Raw genomic sequence first — 14,321 nt, 5'->3', positions numbered from 1 at the left:
GGATCCTCAGCTCTCACTGATGTTTGTTCTGTGTTTTTTTAAGTGCCTGGAGAAATGAGCAGGCACTTTCAAATGTAAATGTGTAAAAGCAAATAAATACCAAATTCCTAATTTAGCAAAATGCAATTCTGATGTGCAGATAAACGGAAGTGCAATCCATCATAATTTGATTTTTCCATCACCTTTCTCCTAAATAACTTCTAAAACCAGTTCCTTCCAATTTTTGTCATCTATTTCCACATTCTTTCCAACATATATTTTTTTTCAGTTTTATGAAAGTATGAGTAGGAGAAAGTGACAGATGAACAAAAACAGAAAATCACAACAGAAATCGTTGTGATTTAAGCCAATTAATTCCTCATTAGCATTTCCATGATGTAGGAGCCTTCCCCCAATAAACAGAGCTAAAAAGAATTCAGGAGCCCATTTAGGAAAACTAATGAAAAGAAAATGTTGTATTTATATATTTTTTATAATGTTTTGCCTGTAAGATTTAATGTTTTATAATCTTCAGATGGATAATCTGGGAGGGAGAATTCCCCTGCTGCTGTTTGGAGGTGGCAGGAGCAGCAGCATCAGTGGGATTTCCTAACCAGCTCTGCCCATTCACATCCACCTCAAAGTTTCCACAACATTTTACCCCAACTAATAAAAAAAACTCCTCAGTACCTCCCTGGAATCTGACTGTGAAAGATCTGGCACTGGAGAATGTGCATAACATGGGAGAGGAGGTGCAGAAGGTGATGATGGAAACAAAGCTGCTGTGCAAAGCTCAGAGATGCTGAGATTCAGGATCTCAGAAATTATGGCATTTGGGGCAGGCAAGAAGGCACTGTGAACATCAGACTTCTGAGATTATTTATTATTTATTTATCTATATATTTATTTATATATCTATCTATCTATCTATATCTATATCTATATCTATATCTTTATATTTATATTTATATTTATATTTATATTTATATTTATATTTATATTTATATTTATATTTATATTTATATTTATATTTATATTATTATTTATATTTATATTTATATTTATATTTATATTTATATTATTATTATTATTATTATTATTATTAGTAGTAGTAGTAGTAGTAGTAGTAGTAGTAGTAGTAGTAGTAGTAGTAGTAGTAGTAGTAATAAGAGTAGTAGTAGTAGTAGTATTAATATAGATATTTGGAGCCATTTCATTTCAAACAATCAGTTTCTGTTATGAGGCCTTCAGGAACACAGCCCATAAATGGGATATGGTGAGGAAGAACTTTTCTCAGGTGTTGCTTTTATCTAAATTCATTAATAGAAATGCTCTTTGTTTAAAAATATTATCCATGATAACTTTGAGGAATAAAACCACAACAACCTCACACAACCTATCCCTGACTGCTTCCCTGGCATTCTGACAGGGACACAGAACCTGAGGCTTGAAAATCCCTCTGAGCCCATCAATTCCAACAGGTCCCCATCACTGCCGAGGCCACCCATGTCCCCAAGTGCCACATGCAAAGGCTTTCAAACCCCACTTCTTGGTGGCCAAAAGCCACTTTAGGTAGCCCCAGCTCACGGAGCAGCTCACACCCCTCCAGGTGTGCTCATACCTGACTTTTCAGTGCTGTTTTAATGAAACATCCCACTGTAAAGCTGTGCTGGTCGTGTGGAACTGAATATCCATTTACCCCAAATATCCCCAAAAAGTTAAGGCAGGCGTGTGACAGACATGTGACACTGCTGGCATATTAGAGGGCACCACATGACTGCAAACAAAAAGTTCTGGGTCAAAAAAATAAAATAATAAATAAAATAAAATAAAATAAAATAAATAATAAATAAAATAAAATAAAGCAAAATAAAATAAGATAAAACAAAATAAAGCCAAATAAAATAAATCAAAACAAAGTAAAAAGTAAAATAAAATTAAAATAAAATAAAGCAAAATAAAATAAAATAAAGCAAACAAAATAAAAGTAAAAATAAAATAAAAAATAAAATAAAAAATAAAATAAATCAAAACAAAAAGTAAAATAAAATAAAATAAAATAAAATAAAGCAAAACAAAATAAAAGTAAAAATAAAATAAAATAAAATAAACAAAATATAAAATGCACACTAAACCCCAACAGTAACAATTGGTTGTTGACCAGGTAAAAATACAAAACTGTCCACTTCAAATTTTTTGAGGTGCCAGGCAGCACCCAGCATAATTCAGGAATGAAGACAAGTGCAGTGTCACACTCTGATGGAAGTGGAAACTATTTAAATAATATTAATGTGGTTTAAATAAATGTTCCTCATTATTCCAGCCCCACTAAAAAAATAAAAAATAAAAAACATTGTTACTTTTTAAGGAAAAAATAAAAAATTCTCCAGGGTGAAAACAAAGCAGTCAGATTTCTTACACACTTTTTTTAGGATTTGGGTTTTTCATTTTTCAATGAACACAGTTGTGTTACTTTGCTGTGTAAAAGCAAAATTGCATCTTGTTGATCACAAGTTTAAGATTTAAATTTCCCAGCTGAGCCATGTCGTTTTACAGAGCGAGGATGAGGGAGATGGAGGCAGGGCTGATGCAGAGGGCAGGGAGGGTGGCACTGACCTCTCTGCAGCAGGGGGTGGTGGAAGGCTGGCACGGGCAGGGTCTCTGTGGTCGCTGGCTCGCAGAAGTAGGCTCGGAGCCAGGCTGTGCACTGCTGCAGGGGCTCCGGCATCTCCTCGGTTCCCTCGCACACCTCGCAAGCCACCCAGGGCTCTGCCCTGCTGAGACACACAGAAGTGCAAGGTTACAGTGGTAAAAGTGACAAAAACAGGCTGGACGGGCTCTGAACAACCTGCTCCCTCGAGTGGAACAACAACAGGCTTGAAGGTCCCTTCCAAGCAAAACAACGCTGTGATGCTGCGATAAAACCGAGTATTCACACTCTATTGGCAAAATAAAAACCTCAAAACATTTAATATGGAGTCAGGAGTCTATTCTTCCCAGAGAAGAAGACAGCAGTAACAAAAACTCACCCTCATCGCCTCCACAAATGCAAAGACGACACAGCGCTATAAACACCTGTAAAAACCCACGGAAGGTGGGTACGAGGGAACAGCCACGTGGGGAATGTCAGAGAGCAAGAACACCACCCAGGCCCATGGAGGATGACACGTCCTTGTGCTTCCAGGTGGTAAAAGTGACAAAACCAGGCTGGCCTGGGCTCTGAACAACCTGCTCCCTCGAGTGGAACAACACGGCCTTGAAGGTCCCTTCCAAGCAAAACAACGCTGTGATGCTGCGATAAAAACGAGTATTCACACTGTATTGGCAAAATAAAAACCTCAAAACATTTAATATGGAGTCAGGAGTCTATTCTTCCCAGAGAAGAAGACAGCAGTAACAAAAACTCACCCTCATCACCTCCACAAATGCAAAGACACAGTGTTATAAACAGCTGCAAAAACCCACGGAAGGTGGGTACGAGGGAACAGCCATGTGGGGAATGTCAGAGAGCAAGAACACCACCCAAGGCCATGGAGGATGACACGTCCTTGTGCTTCCAGGAGGGCCAGAGGTGAGGATCCTGCTCCGTGTCCCCTGGGGTGCAGTCCCTTGTCCCCAGGCCATCCCTGGGGAAGGAGGGAAGGAAGCAGCTCCCGCTTCCTCCAGCGCCGCGGCAGGTCTCTGCTTCCCTGCCCTGATTGAATTGGAAGGAAGCAATTGAGAATTCATTTGATTTTCAATGGCAGCTCTGTGCTTGCAGGGGCTGAGGAGCAAAGTGAGCGAACAGAAAGCACCTGTAAATAAAAATGTGCTTCTTCCCTTGCTCCTTCTTTTTTTTTCTTTTCCTCTGGAAGAGCAAGGTGTGGAGGAGAGCGGTGAAAAAGGGAGCCCCGGATTTGCACATGAAAACACCAATAAAAGAGAAAAACTCCATCTCCTCACGGCTCTGGGAGCAGCAACTCTGGGCTCAGCCTCCAGCTGCTGACAGGGACCAGCCCAAGGGCACCCAACCACCATCAGTCACCCCCAAAACAAGTGGGGAGCAGCCAGGGAGAGACTGGGAGCCCCTCCCAGGGCCTGGAGGGGCTCCAGGAGAGCTGCAGAGGGACTGGGGACAAGGATGGAGGGACAGGACACAGGGAATGGCTCCCACTGCCACAGGGCAGGGATGGGTGGGAGATTGGAATTGGGAATTGTTCCCTGGCAGGGCGGGGAGGGGCTGGGATGGAGTTCCCAGATCCAAGATCCCTGGATCCCTGGCAGTGCCCAAGGCCAGGCTGGACACTGGGGCTGGAGCAGCTGGGACAGTGGGAGGTGTCCCTGCCATGGCAGAGTGGCACTGGGTGGGATTTAAGGTTCCATTCCGAGCCAAATCACCACACACACACACATTCCTCACTTCTCCAGGTGCTCCCTGGCAGGAGAATAGATAGAATTTATTTTTAATTTTCCTTTTAATTGCTGCTTTTAATCACAGTGCCCTGCCACTGCTGAACATCTCCAGATGTTTTTGGTGGGGCCGTTCTCCCAGCAATTCAACACCAGAGGCTTTCCCAACACCTGCCACCTCCATGGCCACCTCCACCTTGGCCAGGAAAGGGAATGCTTTGTGAGGCAGAAATGAATTTGCTCTCCAGGAATGCTCTTTTCCTGCAGGACACACACTCCACGTGCCAACACACACACCCTGAGCTTCAAACTGGCAGGGAGCTGAAAAAAAAGGAAAACCTTCACATTCATTTTGCTTGGCTAGAGGTGGCAACAGCTATTCCTGGGAATTTGACAGCTTTACTGTAGGAAAAAGAAGGCACGTAAGTCATGCATGGTGTCTTCTGCTGGCCATCCTCCCCTCCCTGCCCTTCCCTCATCCCCTTTCCATCTCCAAACTGGCACAGCAGAATTTCCACAAACTACCTCGGCATTAAATATCCCACTGAAAACACCAGCTGCCTTTTAAGGGACTTTCTCAGGCTTCAAAGCTTTAAGGACCTTTCAAAGAGCAGAGTCCAAGAGGTCTCAAAACCTCGGTAAGAAGAGCAGAGGAGTTACATCATGGGAAATTCCCCTCCTGGAAGGAAATCCCTCTGCTCAGGGTCAGATTTCTTGGAAGGTTTCTCAACACCCCACTCCAGGCACGGATCTTTGGTCACCTCTGAGTCAAGACAGACAGGAACAAGCTGAAATTTAGGGAAAAACACACACCTGAGAGTCACATGAACTACCTGGGTGTGGGAATCCAGAGCTTCCCTCTGGCTGCCCTGGGACCCTGTCAGGGGTCAGGAACCCCCCTGGACAGAGCCCCCAGAGACACTGGCTGTGATCTCTGTCCATGGAAAAGAGTTTTCAATCTTACAGGATCAATTACCAGCTCTGAGTGTTTGATATCAGTAATAATTAAGTGTGGCACGGGTGCAAAAGTAAAATTTTAGGATTCTAGATTAGGGGTCCAAAGGGGACAAGATGGAGGAAATTGGGTGTGCCTTGTCCTTTTTCTCCTTCTTCATGCCCTCCATGTTTCACTGTGGTGTTGGCATTTTTCTGTTGGTTCAGGCTGGGGACACACTGTCCAACGTAGGTGACAGATATTGGCACGTTATTGTAAATCCAGCACAGGTAGTTTGTGGTATTTAATGTTTGTACCATCCCACTGAGGGCAGAGCCCCACACGCTGCCCTGCAGGACAGAGCTGCGGCAGGGCAGCAGAACATGTTAGAGATAAACAGAATAAACAACCTTGGAACAGCACAGACCAATTATGGCTTCTGCTTTGGCAGTGGGGTTGACATTCCTATGCAGAATGTGTTTGGAGAATTGTTTCCCTGGGGTGATGCTTGGTTGGATTCTGGTGAGGATTGTTTGAGCCTGGTGGCCAATCCAACCCAACCCAATCCAATCCAACCCAACCCAACCCAACCCAATCCAATCCAATCCAATCCAATCCAATCCAATCCAACCCAATCCAACCCACCTGGGGCTGGACTCTCAGAGAGGGTCACAAGTTGTGTTAGAGTTAGAGTCAGAGAAGGTAGTATGTAGTTTTAGTATCCTCCTTTTATATAGTATATTCATGTATTTTAGCATAGTTATAATAAAGAAATCATTCAGCCTTCTGAACTGAGTCAGATATCAGCATTTCTTCCCATTGAGTTCACCTGCACTTAAAATAATTCCCCCTGCAATCCTCCCCACTTCTCTCCATTCCAGCCTGGGGAGCGGTGTCCCTGCACCCAAGAGGTGAATTCCCAAAGCTCCATCCCAGCCCTGTGCCTCAAAAGGAAAATCTGGTTCTAGCAGAGGGGGAGGAAAGCAGCAGCACCCGGTTCAGTTTAACAGGTTCCTTCCAAAGCCACTGCCTGTAGTAAATATATATATATTTTTTTTTTTAAAGATTTTTTTATAGAGGTGCACAGAGAGAAATGAAATAGAAAAAAATTTCTGTTTCTACTCCTTGTTTTTCCTATATAGAATGCATTTAGAAAATTGTTTACCTGGAGTGAGTGCTTAATTAAATTCTAGTGAGGATTGTTTGAGCCTGATGGCCAATCCAATCCACCAATCTAGACTCTCAAGAAAAGGTCACAAGAGAGTTAGAGATAAAGTAAAAAAACCCTAATATATAGTTTTAGTATCCTCCTTCTATATAATATATTAATATATTTTAACATAGTTATAATAAAAAAATAATTCAACCTTCTAAACTAAATCAAACATCATCATTTCTTCCCATTAAATTCACCCACATTTACAATAACTGCCAAGAGCTGCAAGTTTCTAAAGCGCTTCCAAAATAAACATGCAAGCAGCTTGGATTGGCTTCGGGACCATCCCAAATAGCTTAATTACGATGAAAACCAGAGAAATGCTGGGAGGAGTCATGTCCTGAAGTGGCAGGATGCTCATGATTTATTTCTGAGCTGCTTTTTGCCTCGGTGCTTCAGAAACTTAAGGGAAACAAGGCGGACCTTGAGCTGTGCTGAAAGGAAAGGGATGGAACACAAATCTGCTGGCACATTCCCTGGGGGAAAGGCAGGAGCTGGCAGCTTCCTTAGCACAAATAAACACCAGGAGAATGTCACAGCAGCTCCCATAACAGATTTATAAAATAGATGTCTATTTATAAAATATTTGTGTATTTTCAATATAATAGATTGGTTGAATGTAACATCCAAAATCCCACTTCCACTGCCTGTAGCCACACATGCCTGAGTGGTTTGCCTAAGGAGAGGTTTAGAAACTGACCCAGTGAAGAGACCCCTTTACTTCAATTTTAAAATTTTCGAATTTTTTTTTGGTTTTTTTGTTTGTTTGTTTTTTTGTTTTTGTTTTTGTTTTTGTTTTTGTTTTTGTTTAAGACAGAAATGAAAAAAGCCCCTCAGCCAAAAAAAAAGATTGCAACTCCTCCTACCTTGGAGTCAACAAAGTGCCATTGATACATGTGTGCAGACTCAGATTACATTATTAATTCTAAATTTTTAATTTTTAGGTAATGTTTCATAATTTAAAATTTTGTCCTTTTGTAATTTTACCTTATGTTTATTTTTTTTGGGTACTTTTTTTGGTGATTTTCTTCCCCATTGGTGGGAAGAGCCTGGTGACTGTCAGTGCAGAGCTCCATGATTGTCATTAGCAGAGATAATTCTTAATATATAACTAAAAAAATATAAAAAATATTAAAAAATATATATTTAAAATAGTTAATAACAGAGCTCCTAAACCAGAGTAAATTTTTACATTTGCAGGAGAAGTCACTCTTGATTCTCTAGGACCTGAATGGTAACTCTTGCCATGAAATACATATAAGGGGCCAGAATAATTTCAAAATTACTGGTTTTTAAGTGGCATTTTTTTGTTTTATCAACAAAATACAGAAGACAAGCTGTCACATAATTTTCACACACCCGAACTCATAACAGAAAAAAGTTGCACTATCTGAAAACTGAAGGCTGTATTTTTTTTACAATTGCATAGATCTGTGCTTATCTTACCAAACTAATTTTCTCCTAGAGAAATAGCTGCTGTGTTACCTTCCAAATGGAAGGATCAGTGATGATTAACACACAAAAATTCACATTAAAATGGGACTTATTATTTGACATTATTGGTTCCACGACAACGCAGAGTGAGTCAATGTTTTTACTGGAGCCCTCATAGTGAAATTAACTAAAAATGTATTTTATCCACACCTAAACGTCATTTAAGCAGCCTTCCTTTGATAGATGATGGCTAAAGCCACCCCAAAACTGCAGCTGAATTATCTGGTCTCTAATGACTCCAAACCCATTACGGGATGCAGAGCAATCTCGTTAAATTTTATTCCAAAGCTTACTACACTGGTGTTTTCTCTTATTTTTCTATCAATGAAGCCCAGGAGGTTTAAGGACAATTCATTATGTATGAGACCCAACTTACAGTGCTTGACTGTTGATTAATAGCAAAGTTTGCTGGGTGTACATTTGCAGCATTAGATGCATACAATATGCTAACTTATTCTTCCACCCAAGCTAATTATTTACCAAAATGACTACTTGAGACTACAATTTATTAAATGCATGCATCCAGTCTCGATTTGGCCCCAAAAGACAGCCCGGAATGAAGATCTTTTACTTGATGTGACAACTTCTGGAAACAGTGTTATTAATATTGTAAATGTGGCAAATAAAGAGTTCAAATAGCCGGGTGGCTCTGATGCATTTCTTCCCCACAACTGAATCAAGGAACAAAGCGCCTTTTTAGGTTTAAAATTCATGGCCAAGCACATCCTGACATAGTTTAATTTAGCTGCTTATAAATGAAGTGGCTCTATGATGGGATGGAGAGATTAAAAAAGGGATGAGAGCTGCAATAAACAGCAATAACCCCCAATTCCTGTCGAACAACCCCGACACTGCTCCTTTTAAGACCTATTAAGGAAAAATTGATGTATTTAGGGAAGAACACAAGGAATTGGAGCTGAGTCAGGCTTAGTCCTTGTCATACAACCTGTGCAATGTTTTTCTTATTCTGTTTTTATCTGTTCTGGAGGATGCAAATTCTTACCGAGTGAGAAATTCTGCATCCTCTCTTTAACCCTGGGAAAGAAGAACCTGCACAGAGAATTGGCCATCATGTACCTGATATAAATTCCAAATAAATAATATGACAAATAAATAGATAATTAATTTCATAATACATTAATAGATTAAATTATTGATACAGTAAGTAATAAATAAACACACCTCTTGTGTAAATACAAAGATATCCAAATAATGTTTTTTTTTTCCCCAACTTTTGCAATTAAGAACATTAAACTGGGGGGCCAAGCTGGGCTAGCCCAAGCCCATGATCCCTGCAAAGCTGCTCCCTGCTTATTTCCTGCTCCTGGTGTGCACCAGCAAGCAGTTCAAAGGATGGAGCGAGACTCCTGTCTCCACATGCCAAGATAAGGAAAATCAATGTCAATGCCCAAAAGACTCAAGTGATAGCACTGAAGGTCATTAAATGCTACTCGCCGCCCTGGCCCATTAAAGTTTTGATTGGAATCCTATACAGGGAGACACAGATTTCAAACAAGATCCTGCCCTGGGATGTGGCACTGCGAGACCACGGCGGTGACTTCCCGAGGAGCCCCTGAAACACATCCAGGGAAAACAATGCTCAGCGTGTGTGGGCTTGGCTCCCTTTCCCTGAGCACTCCTCGTGTTTTCACAGCAGTGAATCCCACCAGCAACAGAGATCCCTGTTAAAGCAACAGCCAGGTGGAAGGACAACCACCAAGTTCTGGTTCTTCAACCACCTCAATCTTCTCCCGTGCCTCCCAGTGCCCTTTGTTGCTGCTCCATGCCACCCTCCTTCCCTCACTCCCAGACTGATTTGGGTTGGAAGGGACATTAAACGTGATCTTGTTCCACCCTGCCATGGACAGGGACACCTCCCACTGTCCCAGGCTGCTCCTGGCCCCATCCAACCTGGCCTTGGACACTTCAGGGATCCAAGGGCAGCCACAGCTTCTCTGTGCCACGGCCTCACCATCCTCACAGGAAGAATTTCTCCCCAATATTCCATCTTCCCTTTGGTAGCCCCTTTCCCTGTCATTCTTGTCCACAGTCCTCTCCTTAGACTACTCTTAAAGTTCTGCCCTTTTCCTCTGCTGGCCACCACCACCCTGCTGACCTCAGGTGAGAGCTGGGGGTGTTCACCTGGAGAACACAACACTCTGGGGACACCTCAGAGCACCTCAGAAAAACTAATGTGGTGGTCTGGACCATCTCTGGACTGCTCAGTGGTGCAGTGGTGCACCACTAATGTGGTGGTCTGGACCATCTCTGGACTGCTCAGTCTGACCTTACTGCTCTGCTGAAGATTTCCTGCTCCACCTCCACACTGCTCACCCATTCCAGTACTGCTTTCTTCCTGTTTCCCACCCACAGCTTTTCCAGACTAATTCCTGGTCTCTCCAGATTTCATCCTGCACGTTTCTACCGCATCTGTGTCAGCAGGAATCACCCAGGCATCCAAGACCACCACAGTCAGCTCTGGTGCTCATCAGCACCGGCAGTTCTATCAGCTCAGAGACCTTCCCCAGAGACACCCACCCCTCTCCATCAATGAAACCCTTCAAACACCAACAGCTGGGCCCTTCTGAGAGAGCACAAATATTCCTAATATCACAGTGACCTCTTCACAAATACTTCCCTTTCAAATCAGTCAGTTTGGCAGCAGAACGACTGGAAAATTTGCCGAAAAGTCAAAAAAAGCCCATTTTCTGTGCACCTTCTGTGTTGGGAAGGACCACCCTGTTCTAGATTGAGAACAGGGGAGATCCAGCACACCCTGAACCAACAACAAGCGAGCAGATGCTTCACATTAAATGTTTTAAAGCAGGGAGCAGAACTGGAGCCAAGTTTCAAGCAGCAGCACACTCTGCCCGAGATGTTCGGCAACATTAAGCATAGGTGATATCATCAGCTCCAGCTCTAATTAGGTTAAAAGAAAGTCAGTTAATTTTAGCACTTACAAGAAATTGTTACAAAACATTTTTTTCTTATATAAAAGAAGTCTCCCATCAGACCTGGGAGGTCGGTTTTATCACAGGCAATTAACTGTGTTAGGGCTGGCTGCAGGGGACCCTTAAACCGCACACCGCATTCCCTGCGCTGTGCGCTGTCCCTGCTGCTTTCGGGGTTCATCAGCACCCCCAGCCCTCTGCAACACTGCTTTTGGGGATTCATCCCCTCTGCAATGCTGCTTTTGGGGATTCATCCCCTCTGCAATGCTGCTTTTGGGGATTCACCACCATCCCCAAACCTCTGCAATGCTGGTTTTGGGGATTCATCCCCTCTGCAATGCTGCTTTTGGGGATTCATCCCCTCTGCAATGCTGCTTTTGGGGATTCACCACCATCCCCAAACCTCTGCAATGCTGGTTTTGGGGATTCATCCCCTCTGCAATGCTGGTTTTGGGGATTCACCACCATCCCCAGCCCTCTGCAATGTAGTTTTGGGGATTCACCACCATCCCCAAACCTCTGCAATGCTGGTTTTGGGGATTCATCCCCTCTGAAATGCTGGTTTTGGGGATTCACCACCACCCTGCTGGTTTTGGGGATTCATCACCATCCCCAAACCTCTGCAATGCTGGTTTGGGGGATTCACCACCATCCCCAGCCCTCTGCAATGTAGTTTTGGGGATTCACCACCACCCTGCTGGTTTTGGGGATTCACCACCATCCCCAAACCTCTGCAATGCTGGTTTTGGGGATTCATCCCCTCTGCAATGCTGCTTTTGGGGATTCACCACCACCCTGCTGGTCTTGGGGATTCACCACCACCCCCAGCCCTCTGCAACTTTTGGGGATTCATCACTATCCCCAGCCCTCTGCAATGGCCACAAACCCACCAGCCCTACTCAGCACCCTGCCTTGCAGTGATAACCCATCTGCTAACTGGTATCTGAAGTCAAATTTACATTTTTTGCTACATATCTCAGCTATAATCCCAATTATGCATGGATTAAAAAAAAAACCCAAAAAACCACCAAGCCTAAGGGAGTTAAAATACACATTACAACCCTTACACTGCAAGACCCAGGTCTCTGATCTGGTGCACGGGGACACTGAAGGACAAAAACTTAAGGCTGAATTATTGGAACTGGGCCCTGACTTTGGATGTCCACCTTGACGTGCGTCAGTGCATGAATTCCAGATGACAGTGAGCACCAAGAATTATAATCAACAGCACCTGCAGATCCTCCAGCCTATTAAAATGAATTAAGATACAGATAAATCAGGAACCTCTGAAGATTTCAACTTGCCAGGACGTTTTTCAAAGCAAGTTTGCAGTGTGGGTGTAAAGTCTGTGACCCCTGAGCATCTCTTGCTGAGGTGAGTCCAGAGGCCACAGAGATGCTCCAGGGCTGGAGGCCTCTGCTCTGGAGCCAGGCTGGGAGAGCTGGGGGTGTTCACCTGGAGAACACAACACTCTGGGGACACCTCAGAGCACCTCAGAAAAACTAATGCATCCCAATTAAAACAGCACAGTTAACAGAGCTCTCCAAAGTCTTTCTGCGGGGCTTTGAGGTTGCTACCACACACATCAGCAGGATCTCCCCCAAAATGGCATCACCAGTCAAAAACTGGCTGTGCCTCTTACCAATTTGGCCTCAACCAAAAAAAATAAAACAGTGGGGAGGACAAAGAATAAAGAGCATTTTCCTTCATTTGGATCTAACTGATATGGAGTTTGCTCCTTCCAACACTCGACAGTGCCTCGGTCACCTCTGGGCAGGCTCTGGCAGGATGGGCCCCTCTGCAGGTACCAAGAGAGCCCTCCCCTGCCACGGGCCATCCCTGCATCCTCTGCATCCAGGAGGAAAATGCTTTTCTCTCAGGTAACCAAGCAGGACCCAATACTGGATTGGAAAGCCAGCAGGGCACATCAATAAAACCAATAAAAATACTGTTTCAAAAAGTGCTGTTATAATTAACTGGAATAAGAGTCTATAAACTGCCACCTCAGAAGGAGCTTGTTAAAGGCTGAGCATAGAAAGTGTAATTTAAACAAACACACTCTGCCCTTCATGGACCAGACTGGTCACAGCATGGCTCTTGCTTCTCCCATCTTCCCAAAAATTTCGGGATCCCAGGGGGATGCCTCATCGCTGGATCAGGAGTTTTGGAACTTCTCCTTGCAGAGGTGCTGCCCTGGGGTGGAGAGTTGCTGTGAGCTTAAAATCACATCTGAACCTCCTCGCAGAGAACAAAGTGGGATCTAGGGATTTACAGCCCTGGCACTGCCAGATCAGAATCCTGGAATGGTGTGGGTAGGGAGGGATGATGGAGCTCATCTCCTTCCCCCCCTGCCAAGGCAGGGACACCTCCCACTGCCCCAGCTGCTCCAGCCCCAATGTCCAGCCTGGCCTTGGGCACTGCCAGGGATCCAGGGGTGCCACAGCTGCTCTGGGCACCTGTGCCAGGGCTGCCCACCCTGCCAGCCAGGAATTCCTTCCTCACATCTCATCACAATCCACCCTCCTTCAGCTCCAAGCCATTCCCATTTGTCCTCTTGTCCCATCTCATTCTTACTCCAGAAGGCCCTGTGGTGGGAGAGCTGGGGACAGACCACCCTGCTAAGATGACACAGACAGAACTACTTTACATAACTCCATCTGGAATGGGGCAGGAATATTTTCCCAGCCTGCCTTCCCTCCTCTCTCCGAAGCAGAGTGCCTGGAGACCACTGTCCTCCGAGCTTTAGGTGCATCTGCATTACAACCCCATTAGCTTGTGTACTACACTCATTAATAAATAAGCTCTCCACTTAAGTGCCTTTCTTGTAAATTGGTTTGTTCTGTTCCATATAAATAATATAAATTTCTCTTATCAAATGTGGTGGATTTTTTTCTTTACCTATGTAGAGACACTCCAGCAATTTAACCTAAGAAGGAGTTCATGTAATGCTCTTCCTCAGTGTCCCTTGTCACCAGCCTGTATTTACCATGGCAGCTGCAATATGTTAAATAGTTAGCATAGCAAAAAATAATGTCTTTAATAACTGGCATAAGTATATTGACCATATGTCAAAAGTAAAAGAAAAAACCCTACTAAATGGATAGTTATTGTAATTGTATTTTAAAACACTGAGGTCATATTTAATTTTGAATCCAAGCTCTTAAAATGTGCTTTCTGGCAAGGACAGAGTAATAAAGCCCTTAACAGTAGGAAAAAAAATGTACATTATTATTATTGCAAATCTCTTTTCCAGATTACGAATACTGCCATAAACAAATGGAATGAAAACTTTAATTGTTTTAATCAGAAATATTGTCTCTGGCTTCGAAAGCTGCAGCTTGAAGCAGAAGGATGATAT

At 43.5% G+C, this 14,321-nt stretch overlaps 1 protein-coding gene across 1 annotated transcript in view; it reads right to left on the bottom strand.

Moving 5' to 3' along the window:
* MGMT (O-6-methylguanine-DNA methyltransferase) overlaps nt 1-14,321 on the bottom strand; it is a 139,920-nt gene that overhangs the window by 30,735 nt on the left and 94,864 nt on the right. Inside the window, exon 4 of the mRNA XM_072931360.1 lies at nt 2,596-2,756. Coding sequence (XP_072787461.1) covers nt 2,596-2,756 — 161 coding nt within the window. The remainder of the gene's footprint in view (nt 1-2,595; nt 2,757-14,321) is intronic.

The sequence above is a fragment of the Taeniopygia guttata genome, chromosome 6 (genome assembly GCF_048771995.1).
Source record: "Taeniopygia guttata chromosome 6, bTaeGut7.mat, whole genome shotgun sequence".
In the NCBI taxonomy this organism is placed as follows: Eukaryota; Metazoa; Chordata; class Aves; order Passeriformes; family Estrildidae; genus Taeniopygia; species Taeniopygia guttata.
This window is presented reverse-complemented; position numbering and strand designations above follow the sequence as displayed.